We start from the raw sequence: 19,243 nt of genomic DNA on the forward strand, positions 1-19,243 counted from the left end.
TCAAATCATGACACCAGTGATTTTCAGGTCAGAGAAAGATGCCTGAATTGGAATTCCGAGTTGGATGACCGTTCAAAACTATTTTTCCCAGTCTGAGCTCGTTTTTTTCAGAGTTCCCAGTTGTCTTGAATGCACTGAAGTCGGAAGAGGTGATATGCCTATTTTAGCTAAATCGACAAATTAAATTGATTAGATTACTCTGGCAATGAAAAATGTTTTTTACAAAATCATGTAGATGTAGACGTTTGTAAGGCGTTCATGTTGAGATCTTTAATAATAAACTAGTCACTTAAACTGACGCTTAACACATGTAGACATTTTTAAGACATTCGGGGTAAGATCGTTCATAATAAACTTACAAGCAAACTGACACGTGACGTGTCAGCGCCACGTTGCATGACGTGAACACAACGTATACATGACGTGAACCTGTCACGTGACGTGAACGTGCTGGCAGTTTGACACCTTAGAAAAAAAGTGGTCTCCGTTGACAGTCCATTTTAATTCATGCTGGTATTTTATGGCACTAGGAAGACGTTAGGTGACTTCGTGAGAGGTATCAGTAGCTTCACGAGGCTTAATTCCGGCACTTATCACCCCCCATAGCCTACCCCATTCGCCCACCTGAAACCCTCTTCCCCAAAGCTAAAGTGTGTGTGTTTTTTTGTCTTACAGCCTGCTATGGTATTTAAGGGTCACAGTGAGGTCTGAAGTTGAAGCTCATTTACTGCATTTCGATCCATTTTTGAAGTTTTAAATTGTTTCTGAAATATTGTTGTGTAAAAAAATGTCAGAACGGCAGTATGCGCCACTCCACAGGAAACAACAATGGTCTTCTTTAGATTCAGGCAATCAATAGGAGCAGGTCTGTCTGTAGAAAATAGATTTAACTGATTTCTTTTATTTTTTAAATCTTTTTGACTAAATAATGATTTGACATTAAATAATTAGATCTACTCATACTGTCTGCTTCAAACATATCAAATGTACTACTTTTCTTTAAAAGAAACTATTAACGACATAGATAACCAAACACATTAACATGAAAATCTTTGTGTATACAGAATTGGACCATTTTCCTGTCCTGCTAAGCATTCAAAACGTAACAAGTACTTTGGGTGCTAGGGTAAATGTATAAAGTACATTATTTTCTTGAGGAATGTAGTGAAGTAAAAGTCAAAGTCAAAAATATAAATAGTAAAGTACCAGACACACCAGCTAGCACATTTGGTTCCTTGGCAGTTGAGGGAACGTACATTTTTGCTTACCCATTTTGAGCCTGTAATTGAAATCACAAATGCTGATGCTCCAGATACTCAACTAGTCTAAAGAAGGCCACTTTTATTGCCTCTTTAATTAGGACAACAGTTTTCAGCTGTGCTAACACAATTGCAAAAGGGTTTTCTAATAATCAATTAGCCTTTTAAAATTATAAAAACTTGGATTAGCTAACACAATGTGCCATTAGAACACAGGAGTGATGGTTGCTGATAATGGGCCTCTGTACGCCTATGTAGATATTCCATAAAAAAAATCTGCCGTTTCCAGCTACAATAGTAATTTACAACGTCTCCACTGTATTTCTGATCAATTTGATGTTATTTTAATGGACAAAAAAACGGGACATTTCTAAGTTACCCCAAACTTTTGAAAGGTAGTGTATATATAAAAAATACATGAGCTCACTCAGTCTCAACTTACTGTTGGGAGTTAGAATAATAAAATACACAAAGTGCAACTTTAAAATTTGGTTTCGCATCAGCAGTCATGCACTTAACCCATGTCAGCAACATCTCCTAGAGATGAACGTACTTTGGTGTGAAAAGTGCAAATCAATCCCAGAACAACAGCAAAGGACCTTGTGAAGATGCTGGAGGAAACAGGTACAAAAGTATCTATATCCACAGTAAAACGAGTCCTATATTGACATAACCTGAAAGGCCACTCAGCAAGGAAGAAGCCACTGCTCCAAAACCGCCATAAAAAAAGCCAGACTGAAACTGCACATGGGGACAAAGATCGTACTTTTTGGAGAAATATCCTCTGGTCTGATGAATCAAAAATATAACTGTTTGGCCATAATGACCATCATTATGTTTGGAGGAAAAAGGGGGAGGCTTGCAAGCCGAAGAACAACATTCCAACCGTGAAGCACGAGGGTGGCAGCATCATGTTGTGGGGGTGCTTTGCTGCAGGAAGGACTGGTGCACTTCACAAAATAGATGGCATCATGAGGAAAGAAAATTATGTGGATATATTGAAGCAACATCTCAAGACATCAGTCAGGAAGTTAAAGCTTGGTCGCAAATGGGTCTTCAAAATGGACAATGACCCCAAGCATACTTCCAAAGTTGTGGCAAAATGGCTGAAGGACAACAAAGTCAAGGTATTGGAGTGGCCATCACAAAGCCCTGACCTCAATCCTATAGAAAATGTGTGGGCAGAACTGAAAAAGCATGTGAGAGCAAGGAGGCCTGACTCAGTAACACCAGCTCTGTCAGGAGGAATGGGCCAAAATTCACCCAACTTATTGCGGGAAGCTTGTGGAAGGCTACCCGAAACGTTTGACCCAAGTTAAACAATTTAAAGGCAATTCTGCCAAATACTAATTGAGTGTATGTAAACTTCTGACCCACTGGGAATGTGATGAAAGAAATAAAAGCTGAAATAAATCATTCTCTCTACTATTATTCTATTATATTTATTTCACATTCTTAAAATAAAGTGGTGATCCTAACTGACCTACGACAGGGAATTTTTACTAGGATTAAATGTCAGGAATTGTGGAAAACTGAGTTTAAATGTATTTTGCTAAGGTGTATGTAAACTTCTGACTTCAACTGTATGGTCGAATTACCGACCGGGATGGGGCCCATTGGTCAAAAAATGTATCTTCTCTCTGCCCCATGTCAAACTGTGTAGGATTGCAATAAATGTGCGTTAAAACGGCAACATTTTCTGTATGCCCAATGGCAAAATGTGCAGAATTGTCACCCCTCATGATGAGTTCTGTTTTTTTGAGGCCCCCACCCCATCAAAGTTGCCCATCCCTGATTTAAATAGAACCATGAGGAAAGCTGCAGAAAACATTATGCTGAAGTATGGAAATTCCCATAGAAGAACATTGTTTCTTAACGATCTCTGAACAATTTATTTTAAATAGAACCACAAGGAAATGTTAAGGGAAGGTTGTATGCAAAACGAAGAAGAAACATATAGTTCTCAGAACGTTATGTGCTAGCTGGGAAGGTTATGCAGGTTGTTGGAGAAACCACACCACTGCTCAGCATTTGAGGGAATACTCAATTATGAAAGAAAATACTTTAAGGTGAAACTAATATCTGTATTATTTAGATACATAAATAATTATTATGTTAAAAGAACACAAGATACAGACACGAATGTCAAAATATAATGCAGTCCAGAAAAAAGGATGTTCCCATACAGAATTACATAAAATGCCTAAATAAATCAATGTTTTTTCATAACTCACATTCAAAATTAGTGGACTTTAAGTCAAGGATAGTTTTTTCCAATAACACGGTAAGCCTATACATAGCCTAAACATTTGCAAATTTAAAATGTTCACTTGAAAAAGCCAAGGTTTAAAAGTTTTTTTTTTTTAAGTGTAAAATCTGAACCTAGATAAAGGCTATATCAACACAACCAAAATCATATGCTAAACTGAAGAGATATATTGACATGTAAGAAACACATTGAATGAAATAATTAACACAGCAGTAGCCTATATATAATGTCCATTACTCCTTCCAGAAGCCTCTGTTGTGGGCCACCGCCTCTTTGAGCCTGGCCAGCATCATCTCCTTGGAGGGGTAGATGGGCAGAAAGAGTAGGAAGTAGCAGGTATGGGATTCTGGGAAATGTAGTTCAGTAGAGTTCTGCAGAACTGCCACAGTCATCTGGATCTTGTCCATGCCCAGGATAGGAACGCGCTCACAGCCCGTCAGGAACACTGAGAAGGAGGGGATAGATCGTGAAAGGAAGACTGAATGGGAAGAAACATAGTGAATTTATTTGTGTTGCCGGTAGCCTAGCCATTAAGAGTGTTGTGCCAGTAATCGAAAGGTAGCTGGTTTGAATCCCTGAACCGACTAGATGAAACATATGTTGTGTGCTTTTGAGTAAGGCACTTAACCCTAATTGTTCCTGTAAGTCGCTCTGGATAAGAGCGTCTGCTAAATTACTAAAATGTCAAATGTGTTCAGACACATTTTTTTGGTAAAAGCTCTTGTGGAACAGGAAGTTCAAATATGCAGACAAAACCTTGAACCAGCATTATGAAAGACTTTATGGTTCCTCCAGTTTTACTCAACCGAGAGCAATTTAGTGCAATACTTACGGAGGAAAGATTTCTTTTGGTCATCTGTCAGTTCCTCAAAAGCCTCCCAGAATGTGATGATGTTGGGATGTCTGGCATGATACTCTCCATCATACACAGTGTTCTGGATATACAAATCAAACAAATGGCAGCAATAATTAAACAATATTAAACTTGCATGCCATTTAAACGATTCACCACTCAAAGTCACACAGTATGTCACAAAGCACCATGTATAGCACATTATCTCCTAGTCCCAGTCCTAACTTGAGATACGCACCCATAACTTGACATCAAAGGAAATCCCCCATTGATATAAATGCATCAACACTGACTGATTTATGCCTTAATTTCTCAAGTCAGCACCCAGCCCCACACTGAGTAATGAATGATGGTTGTATATAGATAGACCTGTTTGAGCGTGTCCCAGTCGTAGTCCTCTTTCCCCACCATGACTCCCCTGAGCTCCTCAGGCTGGAACAACTCCACCACGTCCCTGTCACACACCTTGAAGAAGCCTCTCCTGAACTCTTCAAACACCTTCTCCGCTGATTGGTTGAAGGCGAGTTTCACATAGGCATCAACAAACTGCTTCCTGTCAAAATAATGAATTGTATTTTATTGTTGAAATTTCTAACTTCTAAAATTGCAACCTTGTATTATGCATTACAGACAATAGACTGTAATGTGAGCCAGTTTGCTAGAGCAGGAAAATAACCCTGCAGCAACAGGAAATGTGAATTATTATGTTGATTATAATTATTGGACATTTTTGTAGGGGTTGATACATTTTTTTGTAAGGGAAAATCAAGTCTGAAGCCTTTTTAAACCTCAAATATATTCTACACTTTTAAAATGTCCTGCATTGCAGGAATGTTCTCCTGCAACAGAGTGATCACATTAAGATCTTACATCTGTAAGAGTAAAAGTTGCTGAAGCCTTACTTGTTAAAACTTGTGACTGGTTTTCCTGTTTCTTTGGGATCCAGCTCCACCTTCTGGTCATCCCAGATCACCTGATGAAAATAAACAGTTTTACCACTATTCACATACTGTATCTAGGGATATTTCATTGCTCAATCAGTTTCAATATTATACATACGGTGAAGGTCATGTCCAGGTTTTCTTCAACATCATCATCAGTGTAGTCCTCCAAGAGGTACCGCAAACTCCTTCAATTACAGCGAAAATAAATTAATGTTGAAACATTTTCATCCGTTTCTAAGGGACACTAATTCAATGCTAAAATGTACATTCTAAAATACAAACGTACCCTCCCACAACAGGGTCAAACTCTCTCAGGTCCTCCAGTGAGGGCTTGACCCCCACCATCTTCTTGAACAGGGCCAGAGGGAAGGGCAGGTGTACAATGTTGTGGTTGTACAGGGCCATGCCACACAAGACACCAAACAGGAAGTAGCTCTTCTCCTCCACTCTGGGCTGGTAGTAAGGGTAGGTGGCACATGAGTCAAGGCAGAGATCAAGAATAAACAAGAACAGGCACCATTCTTCTTCAAATAACTTGTATCTCCTTTGTTGTATTATGTTGTCTGTATACTGCAATTCAGCTTTTAGCTGTGAATGTGTACAACTATAAAACCTTGGTACATCAGGAAGAGAGTAGGGAGTGATGGTGATTATACTTGTAAACAATACTGTATTGATTAATACAGTGTAGATAGTGGCACTGCTGTAGTGGTTGAATCTCTTTCTGTTGCTATTAACTGACTAAATGTATTTAGATTGTTTTTAGAATATTATTCCATTACTCAACTATTTTAATTTGCTTGAAAGTGCAGTGATTTATTATACAGTAATGAAATCGTAATTCCCTAATTCTAGTTCTTACCTTGGCAGGGAACCAGACCAGTGTCTTGGTGTCGTTGTACATGAACATCTCAGACTCTGAGGCCAACAGCTCTTCAAACACATGGAGGAAAAAGTCCCTTATGTTGACGAGCGACAGCTTCATGTCCTCCACAAACTGCACCTGAGTGATAAAGCATCAGAGGAACGTTTAGGTTGAGTTCTGACATTGTCTTGTAGTCTTACAAAAAGCTTTTCTTAATTCAGGTTGTCATAATTTTACCACAAGTTCTCTCTGGAAGTAGTCGTGATCTGCAGCACCCAGTTGTCTGAAGGTGTCTTCGATGAGTGACGGGCGCCTTAAGGTCAACTGGAAGACTGGAGCAGGGGGAGATTCTGGGTTGTCTGGGCACGTTCCAGAAGGATACATCACTGTTTGCAGGTGGGTGAGATGGTGAACCTCCTGCAATATATAAATATACACTCGTTTAAAAAAAAAATGTATGTCACTTGCACAAGTACAGTGAAATAACTTTCCTGCTTGCATTTTCCCAACAATGCAGTATTCAATATCAGTAGTACTATATATACACATATATATATTTTTACTGTTAAGTAGAACATAAACACAAGAAATAGAAATAAGAACACGAGAAAGTAAGTAAGCTATATACAGGGTCAGCTCCAGGGTCTATTTAGAGTGATATACAGACTGGTCTTTGGAAACCACTGGGTAGGCTATGGTATACTTGAAAACAAAGATTAATTAAAAGGATTTAAAACAGCCAGTGGAATAACACAGTATACCTTAGTAAAAAGTGCATTGTTGTTGAAAATCGCCATCTTGTAGATCAGACTCAACACAAATGGGTAACGGCAAAAGATGACTGGTGTCACCTCTGTGTCCTAGAAGTGACACAAAAGAAAAATGAAAGTGCATCTCAATAGTCTACATGGGTTCCATCTCTGTCTCATTCCATCAATCTGCACTGAAAGAACTGGACAAGTGAAACCAGATTGGCATCCACCACATTATAATTCTAACATTTGAGTAATTTACAGATGATTTGGTTATTTTATTACCTCCCTTGTTGACCAAAAGCGCCAAAGATTCACATTGTTGATCTCTTCCACATAAAAGGTACTGGCGGGAACTTCCTGGGTTCTTCTGGCCCTTTTGTTTGCCTTTGAAATAACATAATGTCAGCATCAAAATAAATTTGCACATGTCCCTTGCACATGAGGAAGTGAACAGTTCACAATATGAAGTATGTTGGGGCATGATCAACAATAATGACAGAGACGGCAGAAAATGGTCACAGGAGGATTATAAAAATGATTGACACAAACACTGACTCTGTGGAGGTACTTGAGGGCTTCCAGCAGGAATTTGACTCCGGGGTTGTGGGTAGCCAGAAGACCGTTCCTCAGCATAAATGACAGGGCATTCTTCCACATCAGAATGTGCTTAGTCATGATGGAAGGCTCCAGTGACGACCACCAGTCTTCTATAACATGACACATGAATACAAGTCCAAAATATGTTAATTATATTTCCTGTGCAAAAAAAATATTATCTTATAATATATGGTCATGTGTCAGTGTCAGCTATGCTTCTATTATAATACAATTCTTCAAAATGATACTGATGCCATTTTTGCTGATAAACTGAAAAGGTCAGATGTTATTTACTTAAAATTTTCATGGCCGTTTCATTCAGATCCTCAGCGATAACTATTGCTAAAGCCATGACCATGTTCATGACATTCTGGCCATCGTGGAGAAGAGGGATTGTGGGTAGTATCATAAAGATCTCTGGTGACTTGATGACAGCTGCTGAACTGCAAAGAGTGTCCACCAGTGGCAATATATTTACCTATATGGAGAATATATATAGACATGAAGAGAGTTACATTATGCTATCATGATCCTCCATTCAAAATATATATTGATATTTAATAGATTGTTGATATTTGTTTAAGTCTTTGAAGAGTGAGTTAGTCTTAGCTGATTTCCTGATCCATGGGATGTTGAAGAGCTGATCAAAAGCATGGTTAGCAGCCTCTAGGTCCACTCTTAAAGCTCCTGCAGCTTTAGTTGATGGAGACTCACTGGTAGAGGGTATAGCATGGGTATAGTATTATCATTGACACAACATACTGTACACACACAGTGTTCATTATAAACTATCCAAACATTCCATTTTAAAATAGCTTACCTGGCTTTGGTGAAACTGGCCACAAGACTTGAACTTGTTGAGAACATCAAGGATATTTCTCTGTTGGAACAAATGTGGACATATTTGATGTTTCAGTACAATTATACTACAAGAAATACAACTTTAAAATAAATGTTTTTTTATTTCATTTTGAGTTTGCTAGTTTTTTTTTTTTTTAACTAGCAAAGAACCTTTGTCTATGGTGGATTGTATGTTTTAATATTCAACGTAAATAAATATAATAATAAATGAACCTTTGCGCCTCTGAATTTCCTTGCTCCATCGACAGCCATTTTTGCAGCTTGGCTTTATCTAACCTCCCGATTGGCTGTTCTCTTTCAGAACTCTACAAAGGAAGATAAAGCAATATAAGAATTTCAAATATCTCAAACATGAATTAGCTGCTTGAGACATTTAGAATGTTCCAGTCTCCCTTTTACTGAGGTATAAAAGGTCAGAAACATTACCTCAGTGGTGTAAATGAAGTTTGAATTCCATCCCACTGATATCTTCATGTCTGGTAAAAAAAAGAAAAGAAGAGGTTGTAGGGACGTCAAGTCTCGTTAAACAGTATGTGTTCTAATTCAGTCACCCAAAAACGTCATAGTCAGTATGTAGCTGCATTATATAATTGAATAGAATCAAATACAAAAGAGAATAAAAGACAATAAAATAGACATTGTATCTGGTACCGTTATGTATGACTGTTGCTGCCCCACCAGAAGCCCTTTCCAGCACCACTGAGGTGGGTCGCAAGCAGCCCTCCGTAATGCCAGTCCCTAGCTGACCTTTGACCCCACTGCCAAAGGCCCAGAGTTGACCTGAGGACCCCAGCACCAGGGTGTGATGGATGGCAGAGTTACAGTAAGACAAAAACACAGTCAGACTGAGAATGTTCAAGATTGGTTTCCTATCTGTTTATTATATGTGTATATATGTGTATAAGTAGCATTATGCTATTGGTCATTACCTGCCACATGCTATCTGTGAGGCCAGTCCATCCATACCCTCTACCAGTTTGGGTAGGAGTTCGTTAGCTGATGCGTTGTGCCCAAGCTGGCCTCGGCTTCCCTTTCCAAAGGTGAACACCTGTCCACCCTAAAGACCACAAAGAACCAGAACCAGTTGTTGACATGTCAAGGCCCAGAGTTGTTCCTGGTCTGGCCAGGTCAGGGCCCTAATCACTTCTTAAAGAGACAGTATAATAGTATTGAAGGGTCGACCTTTACTCTGGTAGCCCTGAGGCTTGATCTGTAATAACAGCCATAATCAGGACATATTCTGTATAACCTGTGACTTTCTATTCTGTAATAAACTGTAACTTCTCATTTAGTGTGAGACTGTATTCATGCACTCAGATAACAACTTGTATGGTTCATTGTGTATCCAGGCGCTTGATCATTTGTTTTTCACTTCTGTTCAAGGTAATTTCATATAACTGGCTTTATTTACCAATATGTGATGAATTGTATCTTCGAGGCTGCTGACTTTGTGTTTAGAACCATCTCCCAGTGGGCCCACTGTTTAGGACATTAAATACTTTTATGAACGAATGAACTGCCGTAGTATTTGTTTCCTTTCACACCAACATCTCCCTTGGGACCTTCAGTAAAAATACAGTAATAGTATAATACCTTGGTGAGAACAACAGTGTCCCTCTCCATAGTAATAGTATGATACCTTGGTGAGAACAGCAGTGTCCCTCTCCACATTAATAGTGACACCTTGGTGAGAACAACAGTGTCCCTCTCCACAGTAATAGTGTGATACCTTGGTGAGAACAGCAGTGTCCCTCTCCACAGTAATAGTATGATACCTTGGTGAGAACAACAGTGTCCCTCTCCACAGTAATAGTGTGATACCTTGGTGAGAACAACAGTGTCCCTCTCCACAGTAATAGTGTGATACCTTGGTGAGAACAGCAGGGTCCCTCTCCACAGTAATAGTATGATACCTTGGTGAGAACAACAGCGTCCCTCTCCACAGTAATAGTGTGATACCTTGGTGAGAACAACAGTGTCCCTCTCCACAGTAATAGTGATACCTTGGTGAGAACAACAGTGTCCCTCTCCACAGTAATAGTGTGATACCTTGGTGAGAACAGCAGTGTCCCTCTCCACAGTAATAGTATGATACCTTGGTGAGAACAACAGTGTCCCTCTCCACAGTAATAGTGTGATACCTTGGTGAGAACAACAGTGTCCCTCTCCACAGTAATAGTGTGATACCTTGGTGAGAACAACAGTGTCCCTCTCCACAGTAATAGTATGATACCTTGGTGAGAACAACAGTGTCCCTCTCCACAGTAATAGTGTGATACCTTGGTGTGAACAACAGTGTCCCTCTCCACAGTAATAGTATAATACCTTGGTGAGAACAACAGTGTCCCTCTCCACAGTAATAGTGTGATACCTTGGTGAGAACAACAGTGTCCCTCTCCACAGTAATCGTATGATACCTTGGTGAGAACAACAGAATGTGCCTCTCCACAGTAATAGTATGATACCTTGGTGAGAACAGCAGAATGTGCCTCTCCACAGCTGATGAAGAAAACCCCCAAGACTCTGAGAGCAGGCACAGCACAGATGTTGAACCGGCCTGGCAGGGGGAACAAGCATCATGCAATATTCCCACTCTATATAATACATCTGGAAAATGACTTAGTGGTTATAACAAAGGAATCCAAGTTCAAATGAACTTTTTATACAAGTAGCGTACAAAGAGAGGTAGAGTGTCGTAGTACCTTTCTCATCCACACGGTTGAGTCCCAGCTGCCCAGCCCTGTTCGCCCCACAGCAGTAGACCAGGCCTGGGAGGGTGAGGGCCAGAGTGTGAGTTCCTCCGGCTGCTACCTGGGTCACTGGGACCCCTATGAGGGAGCGCACCAGGGCAGGTATGGGCTGCAGAGGGACTCCCTTCCCCAGGCCCAACTGTCCATGGCTGTTCAGACCCCATGAGAACACCTGTCCTCCTGTAGAAGACAAAGAAATGACCTGTCCTTTTGATGTTCACTCTTAGAAAAAATTGTTCCAAAAGAGTTATTTGGCTGTCCTCATAGGATAACCCTTTTAGGTTCCAGGTAGAATCCTTCTGGTTTTCATTTAGAACCCTCTGAAAAAAGGGTTCTACATGGAACACAAAAGGGTTCTACCTGGAACCAAAAAGGATTCTCCAATGGGTTCTCGTATGGGGACTGCTGAATAACCCTTTTAGGTTTAAGACAGCACCTTTTTTTCTAAGTGTAGTCTAACTGATGCATGTGGTTGTCATAGTTTAGATGGAATGCAGCCTGTGTGAGAGACATCAGTAGGTACAGTATGTTATACCTTTAGTCAGGGCCAAAGAATGGGAATTTCCACAAGCAACCTGTATCACTGTTATCGGCAAGGGCGAAGGTATTGGAACTGGTCTGTGAAAAAAAAGGAGACATCTAGTACATTTTGTCTTTGTTAGTGATCAGTGGAATCCAAGAGGGCTCTCATTACTTGACAATGTAAATCATGGATGATATTTAACTATCAATATCTATTTCAAGTTTAAGTTGAGGTTTCCTTGCCTTGGCCTGGGGGCTTTGGAGACAGTAGTAAGGGTGATGCCCAGCTGTCCCTCACCCCCTGCCCCCCAGGAGTACACCTGTCCTGACGCGCACACAGCAACAGAGTGGTCCTGACCACAAGCCACAGAGACCACTACCCCCAGACCCTCCACTGGGGCTGAAACGGGTAGAACACATGCAGTTTAATTTGGATGTTCAATGTCTTAGAAAGGGTTAAATGCCAGAAATGCCATGGAATTTAATGCATGAAGAGTCCAGTCACTTCATTGTTCCCTTTTTGTTAATAAAGCCCTACTACACAAGCTTCTGACTTACTTAATTTCGTTGTTAAAGTATAAAAACATGAGATCCCAAACCCTTTCACAGGGTTGGTTGAGTTTCCTCGGGTCCCCACCAAACTAGGTACGGTTGAAGTCGGAAGTTTACATACACTTAGGTTGGAGTCATTAAAACTTGTTTTTCAACCACTCCACAAATTTCTTGTTGACAAACTATAGTTTTTGCAAGTCGGTTAAGACATCAACTTTGTGCATGACACAAGTCATGTTTCCAACAATTGTTTAAAGACAGATTATTTCACTTACAATTCACTGTTTCACAATTCCAGTGGGTCAGAAGTGTACATACACTAAGTTGACTGTGCCTATAAACAGCTTGGAAAATTCCAGAAAATGTACATAATTTGAGTCAATTGGAGGTGTAACTGTGGATGTATTTCAAGGCCTATCTTCAAACTCAGTGCATCTTTGTTTGACATCATGGGAAAATCAAAAGAAATCAGCCAAGACCTCAGAAAAAAAATTGTAGTCTTCCACAATTCTGGTTCATCCTTGGGAGCAATTTCCAAACGCCTGAAAGGTACCATGTTCATTCTGTCTCCTAGAGATGTATGTACCTTGGTGTGAAAAGTGCAAATCAGTCCCAGAACAACAGCAAAGGACCTTGTGAAGATGCTGGTATAAACCGGTACAAAAGTGTCTATATCCACAGTAAAACGAGTCCTATATTGACATAACCTGAAAGGCCATTCAGCAAGGAAGAAGCCACTGCTCCAAAACCGCCATAAAAAAGCCAGACTACGGTTTGCAACCACACATGGGGACAAAGATCGTACTTTTGGAGAAATGTCCTCTGGTCTGATGAAACAAAAATAGAACTGTTTGGCCATAATGACCATCGTTATGTTTGGAGGAAAAAAGGGGGAGGCTTGCAAGCCGAAGAACAACATCCAAACCGTGAAGCACGGGGGTGGCAGAATCATGTTGTAGGGTTGCTTTGCACTTAACAAAATAGATGGCATCATGAGGAAAGAAAATTATGTGGATATATTGAAGCACCATCTCAAGACATCAGTCAGAAAGTTAAAGCTTGGTTGCAAATGGGTCTTCCAAATGGACAATGACCCCAAGCATACTTCCAAAGTTGTGGCAATCCTATAGAAAATTTGTGGGCAGAACTGAAAAAGCATGTGAGAGCAAGGAGGCCTAAAAACCTGACTCAGTTACACCAGCTCTGTCAGGAGGAATGGGCAAAAATTCACCCAACTTGTTGCTGTCATGTACTGTCATGTTGTGTCTTGTTTCTGTCCTTTCCTTTCACCCTGTCTCCCTCTGCTGGTCGTACTAGGTTACCGTTTCTGTCCCTCTTTCCCCCAGCTGTTCCTTGTCTTCTCTGACTACCTCATTCACCCCCTTTCCCACCTGTTCCCTTTTTCCCTCTGATTAGGTCCCTATATCTCTCTCTGTTTCTGCTCCTGTCTTTGTCGGATTCTTGTTTGTGTGTCTCATGCCTGAACCAGACTATCATCGTGTTTGCTGCAACCTTGTCCTGTCCTGTCGGAATCTACCTGTCCATCTGAGCCCACGTGTGTTCATCATTAAAGAAACTCTGTTTGTTAATTCGCTTTTGGGTCCTCATTCACGCACCTGACAGAAGAATCCGACCAAGAATGGACCCAGCGACTTCGGATCCTCTCCACTCAGCCGTCGAGATCCAGGGAGCGATGCTAGGCAGACACGAGCAGGAATTGTCTGCTGCTCGACATGCCGTTGAGACCCTGGCCACCCAAGTCTCCAACCTCACAGAACAGGTTCACCATCTCCGCCTCGATCCACCGGCCACTTCCAGGGCTTTCGAATCTCCGGAGCCCAGAATCAATAACCCGCCGTGTTACTCTGGGGAGCCCACTGAATGCTGCTCGTTCCTCACCCAGTGTGATATTGTGTTTTCTCTCCAGCCCAACACTTACGCCAGGAGCACTGCTCGTGTCGCCTACGTCATATCTCTCCTTACTGGACGGGCACGGCAATCTGGGAGGCAAGGGCTGAGTGTACTAACCAGTATCAGGACTTTAAGGAGGAGATGATACGGGTTTTTGATCGATCTGTTTTTGGGGAGGAGGCTTCCAGGGCCCTGTCTTCCCTATGTCAAGGTAATCGATCCATAACAGACTACTCTATTGAGTTTCGCACTCTTGCTGCCTCCAGTGGCTGGAACGAGCCGGCTTTGCTCGCTCGTTTTCTGGAGGGTCTCCGCGCAGAGGTAAAGGATGAGATTCTCTCCCGGAAGGTTCCTTCCAGCGTGGATTCCTTGATTGAACTCGCTATTCGCATTGAGCGACGGGTTGATCTTCGTCACCGAGCTCGTGGAAAGGAGCTCGCGTTCTCCGTTGCCCCCCTCTCCGCATCACTACCATCTTCCTCTGCCGGCTCGGGTGCTGAGCCTATGCAGCTGGGAGGTATCCGCATCTCGACTAAGGAGAGGGAACGGAGAATCACCAACCGCCTCTGTCTCTATTGCGGTTCTGCTGGTCATTTTGTCACTTCATGTCCAGTAAAAGCCAGAGCTCATCAGTAAGCGGAGGGCTACTGGTGAGCGCTACTACTCCTGTCTCTCCTTCAAGATCCTGCACTACCTTGTCGGTCCATCTACAAGGACCGGTTCGTCAGCTTCCTGCAGTGCCTTAATAGACTCTGGGGCGGAGGGCTGTTTTATGGACGAGACCTGGGCTCGGGAACATGACATTCCTCTCAGACAGTTAAGGGAGTCCACGGCCTTGTTCGCCCTGGATGGTAGTCCTCTCCCCAGGATTCAGCGTGAGACGCTACCTTTAACCCTCACTGTTTCTGGTAATCATAGCGAAACCATTTCTTTTTTAATTTTTCGTTCACCTTTTACACCTGTTGTTTTGGGCCATCCCTGGCTAGTTTGTCATAATCCTTCCATTAATTGGTCTAGTAATTCTATCCTCTCCTGGAACGTCTCTTGTCATGTGAAATGTTTAATGTCTGCTATCCCTCCTGTTTCCTCTGTCTCTTCTTCACAGGAGGAGCCTGGTGATTTGACAGGGGTGCCGGAGGAATATCACGATCTGCGCACGGTGTTCAGTCGGTCCAGGGCCACCTCTCTTCCTCCACACCGGTCGTATGATTGTAGTATTGATCTCCTTCCGGGAACCACTCCCCCCCGGGGTAGACTATACTCTCTGTCGGCTCCCGAACGTAAGGCTCTCGAAGATTATTTGTCTGTAGCTCTTGCCGCCGGTACCATAGTCCCCTCCTCCTCTCCCGCCGGAGCGGGGTTTTTTTTTGTTAAGAAGAAGGACGGGTCCCTGCGCCCCTGCATAGATTATCGAGGGCTGAATGACATAACAGTGAAGAATCGTTATCCGCTTCCTCTTATGTCTTCAGCCTTCGAGATCCTGCAGGGAGCCAGGTTTTTCACTAAGTTGGACCTTCGTAACGCTTACCATCTCGTGCGCATCAGGGAGGGGGACGAGTGGAAGACGGCGTTTAACACTCCGTTAGGGCACTTTGAATACCGGGTTCTTCCTTTCGGCCTCGCTAACGCTCCAGCTGTCTTTCAGGCATTAGTCAATGATGTCCTGAGAGACATGCTGAACATCTTTGTTTTCGTTTACCTTGACGATATCCTGATTTTTTCACCGTCACTCCAGATTCATGTTCAGCACGTTCGACGTGTCCTCCAGCGCCTTTTAGAGAATTGTCTTTTTGTGAAGGCTGAGAAGTGCTCTTTTCATGCCTCCTCCGTCACATTTCTCGGTTCTGTTATTTCTGCTGAAGGCATTAAGATGGATCCCGCTAAGGTCCAAGCTGTCATTGATTGGCCCGTCCCTAAGTCACGCGTCGAGCTGCAGCGCTTCCTCGGCTTCGCGAACTTCTATCGTCGTTTCATCCGCAATTTCGGTCAGGTGGCAGCTCCTCTCACAGCCCTTACTTCTGTCAAGACGTGCTTTAAGTGGTCCGTTTCCGCCCAGGGAGCTTTTGATCTCCTCAAGAATCGTTTTACATCCGCACCTATCCTTGTTACACCTGACGTCACTAGACAGTTCGTTGTCGAGGTTGACGCGTCAGAGGTGGGCGTGGGAGCCATTCTTTCTCAGCGCTCCCTCTCTGACGACAAGGTCCACCCATGCGCGTATTTTTCTCATCGCCTGTCGCCGTCGCGCGCTTGTCCTAGGAACCTTCTTTTCGTTCCCGTTCCTACTCGTCTGGCCGTTCTTCAGTGGGCTCACTCTGCCAAGTTAGCCGGCCACCCTGGCGTTCGGGGTACGCTTGCTTCCATTCGCCAGCGTTTTTGGTGGCCCACCCGGGAGCATGACACGCGTCGTTTCGTGGCTGCTTGTTCGGTCTGCGCGCAGACTAAGTCCGGTAACTCCCCTCCTGCCGGCCGTCTCAGGCCGCTTCCCATTCCCTCTCGACCGTGGTCTCACATCGCCTTAGATTTTGTCACCGGACTGCCTTCGTCAGCGGGGAAGACTGTTATTCTTACGGTTGTCGATAGGTTCTCTAAGGCGGCTCATTTCATTCCCCTTGCTAAGCTTCCTTCTGCTAAAGAGACGGCACAAATCATCATCGAGAATGTTTTCAGAATTCATGGCCTTCCGTCGGACGTCGTTTCGGACAGAGGTCCGCAATTCACGTCTCAATTTTGGAGGGAGTTTTGCCGTTTGATTGGGGCTTCCGTCAGTCTCTCTTCCGGCTTTCACCCCCAGTCTAACGGTCAAGCAGAACGGGCCAATCAGACTATTGGTCGCATCTTACGCATTCTTTCTTTTCGCAACCCTGCGTCTTGGTCAGAACAGCTCCCCTGGGCAGAATACGCCCACAACTCGCTTCCTTCGTCTGCGACCGGGCTATCTCCTTTTCAGAGTAGCCTCGGGTACCAGCCTCCGCTGTTCTCATCTCAGTTCGCCGAGTCCAGAGTCCCCTCCGCTCAGGCTTTTGTCCAACGTTGCGAGCGCACCTGGAAGAGGGTCAGGTCTGCACTTTGCCGTTATAGGACGCAGACTGTGAGGGCTGCTAATAAGCGTAGAACTAAGAGTCCTAGATATTGTCGCGGTCAGAGAGTTTGGCTCTCCACTCAGAACCTTCCCCTTAAGACGGCTTCTCGCAAGTTGACCCCGCGGTTCATTGGTCCGTTCCGTATTTCTCGGGTCATTAATCCTGTCGCAGTTCGACTTCTTCTTCCGCGATACCTTCGTCGCGTCCACCCGGTCTTCCATGTCTCCTGTATCAAGCCCGTTCTTCGCGCCCCCGCTCGTCTTCCCCCCCCCCCCCCCATCCTTGTCGAGGGCGCACCCATCTACAGGGTCCGTAGGATTTTGGACATGCGTCCTCGGGGCCGTGGTCACCAGTACCTCGTAGATTGGGAGGGGTACGGTCCTGAGGAGAGGAGTTGGGTTCCCTCTCGGGACGTGCTGGACCGTGCGCTGATCGATGATTTCCTCCGTTGCCGCCAGAATTCCTCCTCGAGTGCGCCAGGAGGCGCTCGGTGAGTGGGGGGGTACTGTCATGTACTGTCATGTTGTGTCTTGTTTCTGTCCTTTCCTTTCACCCTGTCTCCCTCTGCTGGTCGTACTAGGTTACCGTTTCTGTCCCTCTTTCCCCCAGCTGTTCCTTGTCTTCTCTGACTACCTCATTCACCCCCTTTCCCACCTGTTCCCTTTTTCCCTCTGATTAGGTCCCTATATCTCTCTCTGTTTCTGCTCCTGTCTTTGTCGGATTCTTGTTTGTGTGTCTCATGCCTGAACCAGACTATCATCGTGTTTGCTGCAACCTTGTCCTGTCCTGTCGGAATCTACCTGTCCATCTGAGCCCACGTGTGTTCATCATTAAAGAAACTCTGTTTGTTAATTCGCTTTTGGGTCCTCATTCACGCACCTGACAGTTGCGGGAAGCTTGTGGAAGGCTACCTGAAACGTTTGACCCAAGTTAATTAAACAATTTAAAGGAAATGCTACCAAATACTAATTGAGTGTATGTAAAGTTCTGACCCACTGGGAATGAGACGAAATAAATACAAGCTGAAATAAATAATTCTCTCTACTATTATTCTGACATTTCACATTCTTAAAATAATTGGTGATCCTAACTGACCTAAAACAGGGATTTTTTACTAGGATTAAATGTCAGGAATTGTGAAAAACTGAGTTTAAATGTATTTGGCTAAGGTGTATGTAAACTTCCGACTTCAACTGTAAATCCGCTTGTATTTTTTTTAACGCTTCACATTTAAATCACCTACAGAATTCCTTACATTTGGATTCCCTGGTGCCACTAGGGCAGTTTAACACCCTGATGATAAATTAGTTCACCGAGGTGTGCAATTGTTTTGATTGACTTTAATAATTTGTTTATGATGTCTGTGAACATAGCAACAGTTCACCTTCGTTCTTCTGATTTGGATGGAGAAACGAAACTGAAACTGAGCCGATGTTGTAGTTTTATTGAGGGATAGTGTTCCAATTTCTGAAAGTTGTGGTAAAGTTCACTAAGCTAAATATCGGCTACTACACATTTTAATATCATCTGTAATTATGAAAAATAAAGTGAACAGAAATGTTAGCATAATTATAAAGAATAAAATAATTCAGAAGCAAGCATCCTTTTAGCAGCGCTTTAATTCGAAATAGCCTACATAGCGATCCTTACACCCAAATAGTCAGATATAATTAAATGATGTATTTATTACCTGGTAGTTTTGAATCTCTTTTCTTCTGTCTACCAAGTTGTCCCTTTGAGTTGCGCCCACATGATAGGATCCTGCCATCTACGGTGAGAAATAAAGTGTGTTGCTCCCCACAAGCAATTTCTGTGACTTTATCAGAGAATATATTCCCTGCTATCGGAAGAGACACATTCTCAAAGTTTAGACCAAACTGTCCACTCGAACCGTCTCCCCAGCAGAACATGATGATGTGATGATTGACTGATGACTAAAGTGTGGTCCACATAGGTTGGCTATATTGGGCTCTACGTGTGTGTGTGTGTGTGTGTGTGTGAGAGAGAGAGAGCTACTAGTTA

The 19,243-nt window shown here is 43.0% G+C and overlaps 1 protein-coding gene across 1 annotated transcript; it reads right to left on the reverse strand.

Moving 5' to 3' along the window:
- Positions 1–883: 883 nt before the first annotated feature.
- On the reverse strand, positions 884–19,233 carry LOC149980178 (putative E3 ISG15--protein ligase HERC6). Its single transcript, XM_090187729.1, has 23 exons — positions 18,912–19,233; positions 11,919–12,075; positions 11,689–11,771; positions 11,106–11,333; positions 10,869–10,960; positions 9,333–9,460; positions 9,055–9,212; positions 8,830–8,879; positions 8,617–8,708; positions 8,363–8,422; positions 8,153–8,255; positions 7,837–8,020; positions 7,501–7,652; positions 7,228–7,329; positions 6,952–7,050; positions 6,428–6,607; positions 6,188–6,328; positions 5,612–5,778; positions 5,441–5,510; positions 5,284–5,354; positions 4,751–4,934; positions 4,361–4,463; positions 884–3,973 (listed from the first exon to the last, which is right to left on the reverse strand). The coding sequence occupies exons 1-23, from the start codon at positions 19,129–19,131 to the stop codon at positions 3,762–3,764; spliced, it is 3,036 nt and encodes a 1,011-aa protein (XP_090043855.1). The 5' UTR covers positions 19,132–19,233; the 3' UTR covers positions 884–3,761.
- Between the last annotated feature and the right edge of the window lie 10 nt (positions 19,234–19,243).

This window comes from Oncorhynchus mykiss, chromosome 10 (genome assembly GCF_057628025.1).
Source record: "Oncorhynchus mykiss isolate SJ-2025 chromosome 10, ASM5762802v1, whole genome shotgun sequence".
Classification (NCBI taxonomy): domain Eukaryota; kingdom Metazoa; phylum Chordata; class Actinopteri; order Salmoniformes; family Salmonidae; genus Oncorhynchus; species Oncorhynchus mykiss.